This window comes from Callorhinchus milii, unplaced genomic scaffold (assembly GCF_018977255.1).
Source record: "Callorhinchus milii isolate IMCB2004 unplaced genomic scaffold, IMCB_Cmil_1.0 Scaffold20, whole genome shotgun sequence".
Lineage (NCBI taxonomy): Eukaryota > Metazoa > Chordata > Chondrichthyes > Chimaeriformes > Callorhinchidae > Callorhinchus > Callorhinchus milii.
This window is the reverse complement of record NW_024704761.1, coordinates 2,686,769-2,700,536: the sequence shown is the minus strand read 5'-3', so window position 1 is coordinate 2,700,536 and position 13,768 is coordinate 2,686,769. Positions and strand designations below refer to the sequence as shown.

The 13,768-nt window shown below is 43.0% G+C and overlaps 1 protein-coding gene across 1 annotated transcript in view; it reads right to left on the bottom strand.

Annotated features, from left to right (window-relative positions):
- Positions 1 to 6,389: 6,389 nt before the first annotated feature.
- Positions 6,390 to 13,768, bottom strand: part of LOC103175619 (protein kinase C alpha type) — a 90,296-nt gene continuing 82,917 nt past the window's right edge. The window contains exons 15-17 of the mRNA XM_042342584.1: positions 13,556 to 13,663; positions 12,024 to 12,164; positions 6,390 to 8,519 (exon numbers count right to left, since the gene is read on the bottom strand). Of these exons, the coding sequence (XP_042198518.1) occupies positions 8,355 to 8,519; positions 12,024 to 12,164; positions 13,556 to 13,663 (414 nt within the window). The 3' untranslated portion in view covers positions 6,390 to 8,354. The remainder of the gene's footprint in view (positions 8,520 to 12,023; positions 12,165 to 13,555; positions 13,664 to 13,768) is intronic.

Genomic DNA, 13,768 nt, shown 5'->3' with positions numbered 1-13,768 from the left:
ACTTCCTGAACCATCTTCCCATCTTCGCCTTTTGATGCATCGATCATTAAACTTCAGTCGATGCCCACCCCCATTAAAATTGATGAATCATAGCTTATTTTAATAGATGCCTTTCTTTTTCTCTCCCTGGTTCAATTTTGCTAAAGCAAATGCTCATTTTAACTCGTCCGGTTATTTTCAATTGGCCATAAGGGTTTTGTTTTAACTTGAAAGGCAAGCTGTGGAAACGCAAGCTGTTGTACTGGAAAGGCATAAGAGACCTGAAATTCTGGCTAGTCTCAGCCTGCGAGGCGTTGTTAGCCTCTGAAGTGTCTGCCTGAAGCAGTGAGACTCAAAAGTGAGGCATCCTATCAGCCTCTGCATCAAAACTGTGAGGTTAGTGTAGAGATTAACACAGAACTCGGAACCACTGAAAAGTTTTGCATGAATTCACAAACACAGTGACTCCACTTTACACTATATTTTGTGAAAGCGCTCTGGGACGTCCTCTGGATGTAAGGATTATTCCTATTATCATGTCTGTCATTGGTTCATGCATTGCTCTCGATATAAACCGAAGAGTTTATGAAACAGGGAAAATCGTCACTGGATACGTTCTAATATCAGAATAAGAAAATTATCTCTAACTTTGCGCTTATTTCACTAATGGAAGAAGGGAAAGAGGAGGTTGTTTCTCCTGGTGTCCTGACCAACGATGGCTCTTTGTGGGCTATTTTGCCTCCTACAAAATCAGCCACTGACAAGTTATTGCTGTCAACTTTGAGATCTCTCAACATAAAATAAGGTATATAAGATGTGCAGGTGTACAGGCAGGTATAAAAATCATTGCCTTTTCTTTATATATTTATATATTATATATTTCGTTATATATTTTGCGTGGACTCCTGTGGCTCAGTGGTTAGAGCACTCGCTTTGCAAGTGAGAGACCTGAGTTCAATTCCAGGCAGAGGGCGAAACCTTGGGCAAGTTTCCTTACTCCACACAGAGCCTAATAGTAATCCCTCCAAAACCAAAAACAATAATAAATGGGTCATTTTCAATCTACGACTGTTTGTGGGACATTGCTGTACGCAATTGGCTGCCTCGTTCGCCCACAAATATACAGTCAATTCACTTTACAGTGTGTTCTGTGAAGCGCTTTGGGACGTCCTCCCGACGTGAAAAGCGCTATATCAAATGCAAGGATTATTATTATTATATTTGGATTTCAGTGAAGGAGACTGCTACTTCGTCATTTCTATTAGTCATGTAATTATAGCATTTTGGCATCTGTAGGCAATTGTACCAGTGGTGTGCAAAAGTAAAACACTTTCCTTCAATTATTCCCAACCTGCTCGTACATGAGTTCATGAGAAAAGGAACAAAAAATGTCTAAATACCGTGGGTGGGTGAGACTTAATGTGGGCGATGTGAAGCCTGTGTGCTTACTCTCCTCTCTCCAGTTCAGTAAGGAGTCTCCAGCATTGGACAGAATGTCTCAATCCTTTATTTCCATGCATCTAACCCAAATTTAGCCAAATTCAAGCTAAGATACTGAATAGCAAGATCCGCTTGTGAAATCTAGAATGCGGTTTTATAATGGACTAATTATTTTAGTAGAAAGTGAAGATGATTTGTCCATAATTTGTCAGGTTTTACTAAGCATCTCATTGTTTGGAAGGAAAGAGCCCAATTTAGTTTGTAGACAAGAAACAAGAGGAGCTCAAGGGTAGCGCTAATGAGCTCTCAATGATCCAGGCTTTGTGTTACACAATAAGGAATTCAGTTGGCGTTCTGCTATCTAAAATCAATGCCATTGAGACACCTGTGATTCCAGCAACTCCTAATGAGATGTGTTGAGATGTATTAACATTACCAGGGTCCACTGGCTGCACCTTGTTGCAAACCTCACATACGTCGTGTCAGTTGGGACCATACATTTAATGTGACTTATGTAAAGTATGACTTATGTAAAACTTGCATAGAATATAAACTCTTAAACGGGACTTGGGCAGATGTACGACTTAGGCAATTATATGATTTACACAGATCAAACTTATGCAGGTTTTAGTGTATTTGAAAAATGAATTGGGTGGCTCGTTTTTAAATGTTTAATTAAGAAAAACTGGAAGCATCCTCTCAGTGGAAGGAAAGTGTGTCACAACACCGCCAGGAGAGGAGATGGGCTACAATCTGGACAGAAAACCAGCAAAGGAAATTTATCAGCAGCCCCACCACAGATAAACGCAGCTTATCAACTGGCTCGCATGATTAGGACAAGATTAATTACCTCTTCTGTCAGTATTAATTAACAGAAAGGAAAAGAAAATCAGTCTTAAGCCCCAAACTAAGCCAGTTATGTAAGCTTTTGGGCCAAAGCTGCAGGTGTCGGTTTCTCCAGAGCATTACATGTGGTGCATTGCCTCCTTCAAGCGTCTAGTTAGAAGTCGTATTTTGGGGGATATTTTAAGGCTGGCTGTGATGAATATCTTCGCGTGATTTCTTTATAGCATTGTTTTTCCTTCCGAATTTCCTCTCATCTGCTTCTCTCGCACGCCCCTGCATAGACAGATGCCTGACACCCTCAGTCTTAGCAGCTAACTCACTCTCGGGATGGGATGAGGGGGGGAATGATATTTTATTACTGTCATCCGAACCCATGATAAGACTATGGCCTTTATGGTTCATTATGCATATATCTGTTCAAGGGACGGTTTGTGCAATTTTTGATCCATTTTTGGGCTCTGGTGCATTGGGGCCAGAACAGTCTATTCAGATAGTCGGTGATACCAACTGAAATATATTTAACATGTTTAGGGCGCTAGATTTACATGAACATACTGAGGGTCTATATATTTTACAGTAATGTTAATTACATCTCCCTTTCAGTATTTTGGTCCTTGGAGCCCAGTATCTGGAATATTAGGTCTGCGGTATAAAACACGGCCCTATTGTGCAACCGTGTAAACATCAACAGAAACTTACACTTGTGTACTTACTATCAGGACTTCTCTCTCATGCTGCAAAACCTTCCTCTTTGACCGCACATTTGGTCATCTTCCCACCCTCCCACCCCTCCTGAATCCAACCCCCAGCTCAGGTGCAAACCCTCGACTTGCCCAGCGCCTCGGGACACCCTCCCCAGGCGAAAGGCGCAGTATAAACCCCAATTGTAGTTGTTAGCACTTTTCACTTAAGAATGACTGATGTCAGCCAGGAAATGGGAGATATAAGATATAAGCCTCAGAATGACTGAATTTTCCAAATTCTTTTTAATCAATTAGTTTTCATTTTAGGATTTATTTCCCCCCCACCCGACCCCCGTCCACATACCCACCCCCCACCCTCCCTCCACACCACCTCCAGATTTTCCAACTGAGATCCGGCCAGTACTGTGGAGAGTGTGTTTACATTGTGGAGCGACTCTTGTTTTCTCCTCATTGCTTACGCCTTTCGGAAGCTCTTACAGATGGCTCGGCTGTGATCGGCAAAAGCTGTACCACAGGGCAATCTCCATGCAGCCTAAAGCCTCTCTCCCCCTCCCTTCCCCTGCTCTGACCAGCGCCTATCTATCTCCATCCCCTAACCTACCCCACTAGCCCCCCCCTTGCCCAAATAACAGAGAGGAGCTCGCTGCTGACAGCCATTTTATTTATTCAGACACATTCTCTTTCAAACTACAATTAACATATAACAAAGCATATCATGCGAAACAATTTGAGAAAAAAGATAAATGTTGCTTAATAGAACAGAAACATAACGTTAGGCTTTAATAATTTACTGTTTCCCAACCGACTTCCAAATCAACATCGTCACTTCCGCACCCTTTACTGTAGTGCCTATTGCTCCGCCCCACCAAAAAAAAATATTCCTCAGGATTTCATCTTAAGAGAGTAAGTGCAGCAGTAAAGCAAACACTGTTACTGTTCACACACACAGGATAGAAAGTCTTCCTTCTGTACATCGCTAATCACTCGTTTGGAAATATTGTCTATTAAAAATGTGCTGCCTATTTATAAAACGGCTCTGGGCCATCTCGCTGGGAGGAGCGAGTCTCATTAGCAGTGCCGCGGGTTGTAAATATAAATGCTTTCACCAGTCGTGCTCTGATTAAGATATTTTAAACAAAACGTGTCTTGTCGCCCGAGGCTGGAGTGCAGCTCGCACTGCGAGTGGGTTTTGCTGGGATCGTGTTCGTTCCTTGCGGCCGATGTGGGAACGGGAATCGTGCTCTTGGTACCACAACAGAACCAGACGCTGATGTGACAAGCGGCCAAAGTCACAGACGTCACATCACCGACTGGCTCCTTCTGTCTCATCTCACTGCCTCACTTCAGTATTACCGGCTTCTATAAGCCTTTTTAAACAAAGATGCCGCTAAATCTTTTAAGATCCCGGTATCAGTGCTTCTCAGAACATTCATACCTTGGGTTAGAAATTTTTGTGAGGTGGGAGGAGGGGAGGGGGAGGGGGTCACGACACACAGATGTTTGTGAACTGATGGAGTGTATAACCTGGAGGGTTTGCTAACTCAACAAAGGCGAGGTGTTGAAACACACAGTAAACGGTAGGAAATCTGATCCAGCCGCAGTCTGAACTGTTCATACCACTTACACCCCATACACACATACATACACACAGGCGCTTTAGTGGTAATTATGCCCCCCCCACCTCTCTTTCCCTCCCCCCTCCTCAATACTCTAGTGCACATAGTCAACAAGGGGTTTGTTATACTATGATTTCCTGAACCCCGGTTATATAATAATCTTTGCATTTGATACAGCGCTTTATCATGTCGTCGACATCTCAAAGCGGTTCACAGGATACACTGTAAAGTGGAGTGACTGTTTATTTTGTAGGTAAACCCAACAGCTAGTTTGCAGACAGCAAGGTCTCACAAACAGACATGGAGGGAGCGACCAATTTGAGGGATTTGTCAGCCAGGACGCCGAGAGAGAGAGAAACTCCCTTCGCTTTTTGAATAGCTCCAAGGGATCTTTAACGTCCACTTGATCAGGAAGACGGGACCTTGGTTTAACGTCTCATCCGAAGGACAGCACCTCTGACAATGCAACACCTGATCACACCATCACATTGGAGCCTCGGCTTAGATGATGTGATTCCATGTCCTGATGTGGGGCTTGAACCCACGAACTTCTGACACAGTTTACCTGCAGCTGTAATCCATTGGGATCACTGCTGATTTTTTTTTGGGGGGGGGAGAGAAGAATAGGCAGAAAATGCCGCACAGCCCTGCACTGGAATCATAGAAAATGTTAGGTTAACCGGAGGACTGGAGAGCGAGACAGAGTAAGCTTCATATGCTGCCTCTCATCTTGTTACGAACAAAATCCTCTGCATTTATTTTCAAATTATTCTCATTCCCTGAAATGCAAACAATTCCATAAAAGAAACCAATCTCAACAAACCACCCGCTTGACATTTTTTTTCCATTTACCCTGTCTTTTGAATACTGTATCCTTGTTTTATTTAACAAACCGGGGCCCTGATGTGGAGGCGTTATCAACTCTGAGAACAAGAGAGAACTGAATTCATATCAGTTGTCACCACCATTAAACCTTGGTTCTGTGCCTTTTAATTATAATATTAACAATAATAATCCTTACATTTGGTATAGCACCTCATCATGCCGTTGACAAGTCTCAAAGCGCTTCACAGAATACACTGTAAAGTGAATTGACTGTATGTTTTGTGGGAGGAAGCAATGTCCCACAAACAGTCGGGGATTGAGTGATTAAGTTATTATTATTTTTTTTTTGAGTGACTATTGCCCCTGGAAAGCAATTTATCAATTGACTAACAACCACGTTCCTACTTAATGCTAGGTAAACAGAGGCCTGTGGAGTAAGGAAACTTGCCTAAGGTTTCACCCCGGTCGCGAATCAAACCTGGGTCCTCTTGCTTGTGAAGCAAGTGCTCTAACTACTACAGGACTCCACTCTAGGTCTTTACTCAGTTCCTTCCTCGGGTTCTCGGTAACTCCTCACGGTCAACTCCCCAGTCAGTTGGGATGACGAGCGACACTGAATGCGAGGCTTTCAGAGCCGATGTATTTAACATCGTGCTGGAAGATGGCAGGAGGGTACCTTAGGAGAGATAACTCGCAAGATCTGATTAATCTTGAAACTCAACAGATAAAGGTTACATATATTAATTAGCATGTCATCTACAAGCATTTAAAATGCTCTCTCCATTTCAGTAAATATTTGTACCTTATTCGAGCGAGCAGACTTGAGTAAACTTATTTCGTATTAGTTTTGGTCCAATAGGTCTCCTTTAAATGTTAAAAGATTACATGCAAGAGTTTCTCTTGAAAATAAATAGTTATTTTTTGTTTTTGAAAGTTTTCCATTTTCTGCTTTCACCTAAAATACTTCACTCAATAGGTGTTGGTTGTAACGATTTATTACTGAGCAGCGACAGGAAGGGTGAAGACGAGATTTTTTTTATACCAATGTTGGCACAGAGTTAGCTTAGGTAATAATGATATAATAATAATAATAATCATTGCATTTGATATAGCACTTTTCGCATCTTCTAGATGTCTCAAAGCGCTTCACAGAATAGACTGTAAAGTGAATTGACCACATATTTGTGGGCGAAACGCGGCAGCCAATTGGCACGGCAGCGTCCCACAAACAGTCGTAAGTGACTTTCACGTGAGTTGTGCGTGGTGTGATGACCACCGCGAACAAAACGCAAGCGTTAGTTGAGAAAATCAACATTAAAGAATGACTTTTTCTTAAAAAAAACATGCCATTTGATTTGTAATTTTTTTTAAAAAAAAGCTCATTAAGTGTGGCAAACCTTTTACTGAGACCCAATCGTTTAAAAAACACGTGCTCTCAAAATGTTGCCCAAGCTTTGTGCCAGCACCTATCATCCATAACATGCGAGGATTGACATGCACTTCTCAAAGGCAGAGAGTAGTGAACTCACTAAAAGTATTATTCCTAAAACAACGCAGACTTTACCTGAACTGAACGTGCAGCTCTTTGACAATTTCTCAGATTTTATTTCATTTCGAATAAAACATAAAACCGAAGCCGACTTAAACTGGTTCCGTTTACTGTAGTGGCGATCAGAGGAACTAAACAATGCTTTCAAAATGTTTTCCGATAAAAAGTTATTTTCTTTTTAAAAAGGTGAATCGTACCGTTATGTAAGCAGGCGATTATTTTAAGGAGGAAAAAGAAGCACATTTTGTGTGTGTGCTTGGTATAAAAACTGCACGAGTTCTCTGAAAGTACAAGAAATGCCTTTTAGTAAAATGCCGGGGGTTGGGAGGGGGGGAATAGAGGCAGACATGGTGTTCTCAGATAATGTATGTGATGGACTGTGATTTGTGTGAGGCAGACTTGCATTGTGTATTGAACGAACAAAGAAAGCTTTGTCAAACATTGATCTCACGAAGGCCCTATCCCTTCAGCACATGAAACATAGACATCAACAAAGCCTTTGCTTTGCAGCCAGCAGAACGATGCTATTTTTAAGAAACACAAGCTCATTCCGTATAACCATAACGTAATCAGATACAAAGCTCCACATAGGCTAGCGTTCTCCATAATTATAAAACGAGTCAGATTCTCCACTGTCTTTGTTACGCTTAGATTCCTCGCCTTGGAACAAGAATGTGTTAAATCCACATGAATGTTCCATCACCACCTTAAACTAGAAATAGCTAATTCAAATACCAAAGTAACTTGATTAGTGATTTCCCCCCCCCATCATTTAATTAATCCCTCTAAATGTTTTGTGCAAGACGTTTTGATTTCTTCTGTAATCTTAATGGAACTATCACCAATGATTGCTTCTGTCTGTCTCTCTCTCTCTCTCTTTATATATATATATATTAGTGCAATTTGTAAATGGACATGGTCTATAGACTTTTTTTTTAAATTCTGTTTTATAAAATACAACAGCTAGTTAACAATTTTGGACAACGAAAAAAAGGTCTGTCCTTTTATGTACCAGCCTGTTGAACTCGCATCGTGGGAAGACAAAGGCAGGAACATTGATTTCCTGGGGCCAATGTATATTGCAATTTGTACCTAAACATTAAAAAAAAGGATATCCAGCTAAGTAAGATACACACTTAAAATTCTTCCTTTTTTTTTAGTTATTTGACAAACCATGGACTGATTAAAATCAGCACTTTAACAGTTTTTTAAAGAAATCTTCGTACACTATTATTATTATTAATTATTTGTTGCTAGAAGTTAAAAGTGCTTGTTTGCGCTCAACGGGTTCTGAACATTATTAATCTCGGAAAGTCATTATCCATTGATTGATTAGACAATTATTCAATTGTTTTCCTCAGGGGGCTGGGTGCTGCTGTTCTCTGTTGCCCAGTTTCATACAGTGCTGGTTAAGTTGGGGTGGATGAACTCTGGGTTTACATACGAGAAACCCTCAAACTCAGCTTGGTCGATGTTGGAGATGACTAGCTGGTCTGGAGGTGTTAACACTGGTTGGCCTCGTGTGAAGAACTTGTCAAAGTTTTCAGCGTTTTTGCCGGACTGCAGAGAGAGGGAGGAAGGGAAGAGGTAAGTAAGTAAGGTCAACAAACTACAGTAATTCCCAACCAACAATAAATTACACGTGTGGAGAGCCTTTCACAACGGGAGAACGTTCCAATCCGCTGAATCACCAGTAAATAAATCTAACCCTTCCTTGAACTGTCACCTCCAGCTCTGCTATATCTTTAGTGAAACAATACATTTTGGGTGGTAACTGTTCGAATTTTTTTTTAAAACACACCATTTGCTCCTTTGCCTCACAGTGGAAATGTCCACGTACTAGATTGATACAATTCTGCCATGTTTATAATACAGTATTTCTGACAAAGAAAGAAAAAAAAGAAAAGAGGCATAATTTACGAGTTTACAGATGCTCCGATTACAACGTGCTCTCCGAAAGGTCAGCCATTTGCTTTCATCTCTGATTCCCCCTGAAAGGATTTCATTTAGTAAGCTCGCTATAAATAATACTTTGCTTTCGGTTCCTATGCACTGAGCCCATTTCTCCAGGGGTCAGGTTATAATGCAGGCTCTCCCGGATGCCTTTCTCTTATGCCCCAGAAGCTCACAGATTGATAAATAGCTGCTGGACCCACGGGAGGCAAGCAGCAGCCGTGATGATGCCATGTAGTTTGTCACACACGGACATGCTATCACGCATGACTGAACAGCTCCCTGTAATGCACTGTTGCCAAGTAGGATGAAAGCAAAGCCATTGCTTTCCGCTTTTTTTTAAAAAAAGACTAGAACAAAGGAGGAGCAATACGTTGGATACGCTGGGGAAGGATTTCGAGATGGCATTTCTAGGTCACATTTCCGAATGCAACCAGGCAAACCAGGGCTATTTAAAGGCATCAAAATGCACACGGCACAGCTTCCCCCCTTTTTTTTTGAAGGTCCTTCTACTGCCTACGCTTCTCCTCAGGCCTCGCGCCACCCGGGACCTGGTTTGCTCTCATGTCTCTGCCTAAGCCCCGAATCAAACGGCAACGACATCTGCACCTGATTAGGGCTCTCCACATGGGGCGGGGAAGCTCCTGGCTTTCTCCTGAAGAAGAGCGATCGAGCGATTCGAAATAAAACGAACCACATCTGCTGAGTGGGGTTACAGCTGGTACAGGGGCTAAGTGACCCTCACCTTCCCCGCTCTGTGCAGCACCTATCTGTCGTGTTGTTATTTCGGTGTTTTAAACAGTTTCAAGAAGATGTAGGGCTTTATTGTAGATCTCACCTGACGAGGTGGATGTACGTTACAGTCATTATTCACTCTCCCCTCCTTTGGGGATGGGTTCTTTATTAATGTGTCTTTTAAAAAAAATGTGCACAATTCTCACAAGCCCAGGACCTGCTTTGGGATCCACTAAGCCTTGGCTCACGCCAACCTGAGCCTAATACTCTGTGGAATTAGGTAAGCAGAGCGCCTCCCTCCAGGGAGAGGGTGCACATTCCATTCCAGACAGAGAAATTGCCACGGGTAGGTATGCGGAACTCTGGGTATGTTTTTATACTCTTAAGATGGGTTTCCAAATGTGATGGACACCCGGCTGACAAAAACAAAGGGGAAAGGAGAATGGTGGAGCATTAAGTGAGGACCATCTAATAAACCAGTGGAAGAGGCAATGGACTGTGTCACCTGCTCCTGTTTTATGGACAGGCTCAACATTTGTAACTCAATATATTGCACCTAAATCCTGTCACTGATGATACAGATCAGAGAACTTAGCCTGTTTCAGTGAAAGCAATGCGCCTGCATATCTCTCTCTCTCTGCGGGATTTCAAGGATATATAATGATCCCATATAATAATAATAATCCTTGCATTTGATATAGTGCCTTATCACGTCTTTTGAGATGTCTCAGGAGTGCTTCACAAAATATACTGTAAAGTGAAGTGACCCATATTTTATGGGTGACTATATATTTCTAGTGAAACATGTTTTCTCAAGGTGATGTAATATGAATTGGACGATGCGGTTAAAGAAACCTGGTTAAATCCATAAATGTATAAAATTTGTCAATGTGAGCCAAAGGTTTGTTCATCAAAACCTCCAGCCATTTCGATTGGACATCACTGAAGACTAACTGACAGTAAATCCAGGAGCTTTAATAAGAGTGTGGAAGAAGCCTTGGGGTGGGCAAAGATCTTACTGAGAAGCCATCTGGTTTCATGTAGAAATATAAAAAGGAAAGCAATTCAACTGATCTACCCTTCAGTCCGTGATACAGAGGTCACTGATTCAAAGCGTGTTTGCGTGCATGCGTACATGAGTGTTTGTGTGTGTGTGCACACGTGGGGTAGGGAGGGTTGGAAAGTACACAGATTCCATAAGGAATAACATGAAAGAGTGGTTGGCTGGTTTGCAGCTGGCAATATTGCTGGGTAATGAATTCAGCCAGTGAGAAGATTGATCTCGCTGCACTGTGTACTTCAATCACTGCACATTGACATATACCGTTTTTAACCTCTACCTCTTTGTAGTCCAGCTTGGCTGCACTCTGAAACTAAACTGTAAAACGTACAAGATATTTGAGAGCTCGCTCTTTGGGGTAATGAGCTGACATTCAGATGGAATACACTAGTTCAGACTGACGTCACATTACCTTATTTTACCTTTATAATGCATCAGTCAGTTGGCCTCATCTGCGAGTTTGGCATTTGGGGGCACCGTAGGTTTCAAATAGAAAAGCGCACGGGGTGAGAATTTATAATAATAATCCTATAATCCTTGCATTTGGTATAGAGCTTATCACTTCTCAAAGCACTTCACAGAATACACTGTAAAGTGAATTGACTGTATCTTTTGTGGGTGAAACATGGCAGCCAATTGCACACGGCAGCATCCCACAAATAGTCGTGGATTGAGTGACCAAATTATTATATTTAACTATTTTTTGTTTTGAATGGATTATTAGCCCCGGTCAATCGACTAACAACCAGGTTCCTATTTACTGCTGGGTAAACAGAGGCATGTGGAGTAAGGAAACTTGCCTAACGTTTTGCCCTGTCTGGGAATCGAACCCAGGTCCTCTCGCTAGTGAGGCAAGTGCTCCAACCACTAATTTCATCCCAGCCTTAGACTTGCTCTATTTTCAACCCCTGTTCAGACTCGCCAGCTGCACCCGTGACATTGACCAGGATTTCCAGTCAGTACTGGAAGTCGTTTGTCTGGCATCAATCTGACAGTAACAAACAGACGGCCTGCAAGCTCCCAGGTTATTGTCCGTCTCTCTAACCAACAGCTTTCTGAACAATTTTATTTGGTCTGCCGGGTGCCTGACACATGCGGGAAACCCATCACCGTTCTCAACAGTATCCAGACCAAGCTAAGAATAGAACGGAGGTGAAGCACTCTCTCCTTCTGCAAAGCATTAGGCTCAGGTTGGCAAGAGCCAAGGCTTGGGTAGCCCAGAGTGTGCGTTGGGGGTGACTGCTGGAGCCTGACCAGCTAAAACCACGTAACATGTATGTGTGCACGTGTGTGGTCGTGCGTGTGTCGGGACTCACAGTTTTGGGTTTGAATGGTGGCTGAATCTCCTTTATCTCCAGCCTTATCCAGTCAATTCTTCGGAAGAAAGCGTGGTCCTTGATATCTCTCTCGCCTTCCAACCCGCAGCCCAGGCGCTTGGCTGGGTGTTTAGTCATCAGCTACAAAAGAGACAGAAGATGAAAGGATAGAATGGAAATCGCAGGCTGCAAACCAATAGCCCACAGCAGAGTGGAGTGAACAGCAGCTTGTGAGAGCTAAAGAGAGGTGAACATTTTTCTCTCTCTGTTTCAAATAAGTCATAAAAAATTGTAAAGAAAGAGTTCCAAATCCTGCAATTGTTAAGACACTGGGGTATTTTACAGTATATTCTAATACAGTATTTGATATAGAGCCTCATCACGTTGTTGAGACGTTTCAAGATATACTGTAAAATGGAGTGACTGTTTATTTTGTGGGCAAAATGCACCAGTCAGTCATGCACAGCGGTGTCCCACAAACAGCCGTGGAGCGAGTGACCAATTTTATTTGGGGGGGATTGTCGGCCAGGACACCGGGAGAGAGAGAGAAACTCCCTTCTCTTTTCGAGTCGTGTCCTGGGATCTTTAACGTCCATCTGAACAGGCTCAGACGGAGAGCTCAGTTTTAACATCTCATCTGAAGGACGGCACCTCCGACAATGTAACAGCCTCCCCCAGCGCTGCATTGGAGCGTCAGCTTCGACTGTGTGATTCCAAGTCCCGATGAGGTCTCGGAGCCCGTCAATCAGCCAACATCGGATCAGCTGCTCACACCTCGTGTCCCACCGCAAACACACATCCGGCTCCGGGAAGACAGAGGTGATGACTGCAGCTTCACAACACGAAGACGCCAATTTAGCTCCTCCGCACCACCAGGCTGGGCTCAGTCACACCCCGGGTTAGATTGTCGGCACATTTACAATTCTTTGACAAAAGGCTAAAAATAAACAGACAGGTGGCGTTCGAGGCAATGGAATTCTTTTGCAACTTTTATTTTAAAATGAAAACAGGGTTTTTTNGTGGCGACACTGTTATAAACTTAGGGTAATGTATTGTACCGTAAGCCAGTCAAGCTGTGCTGAACTCTGATTATCATTGTAAAGGCCGTTGGCAGCCGATTGTGCACAAAAGTGTCCCTCAAACAGTTGTGGATTGAGTGACTCATTATTTCTGTTGTTGTTTTTGTCTTTTGGTGGGATTATTGCCCCCAAAAGCCAATCAACGAACAATCGGGTTCCTACTTACTGGTCGGTAAAGAGAGTGTGTGTGGAGTGAGGAAGCTTGCCTAAGGTTTCGCCCCTCCCCGCCCGGGAATTGAACCCGGGTCCTCTTGCTTGTGAGGCTTGAGAAAGCTAACCACTACACTACGGGACTCCAGTGATGTTCAGAGAGCGATGCTCTCTCTCCTTACTCCAGTAAACAGGCAGAACCAGGTGACGTACGGTTGACACAACAACAGCAACAACAAGATTACATCTGTGTAGCGCCTTTCACGTCGGGAGGACGTCCCAAGGCGCTGAGTGCAGACTTACCCCCTTGCAGATCAAGACGGCCTCTTTTGACATGGATTTGGGATATGAGACATTGTGCTCCATTATCGACTGGAAGAGTTCGTCTTCATCCTCCCCATCAAATGGAGGCTGTGAGAACACAACACAATCAACAAGGTCTCGGTAAAAACCCGGGAGCAACAATCAACAACACCCAGCAACAACCATGGGCCCCTTTTTCATCCAAAGATCGTT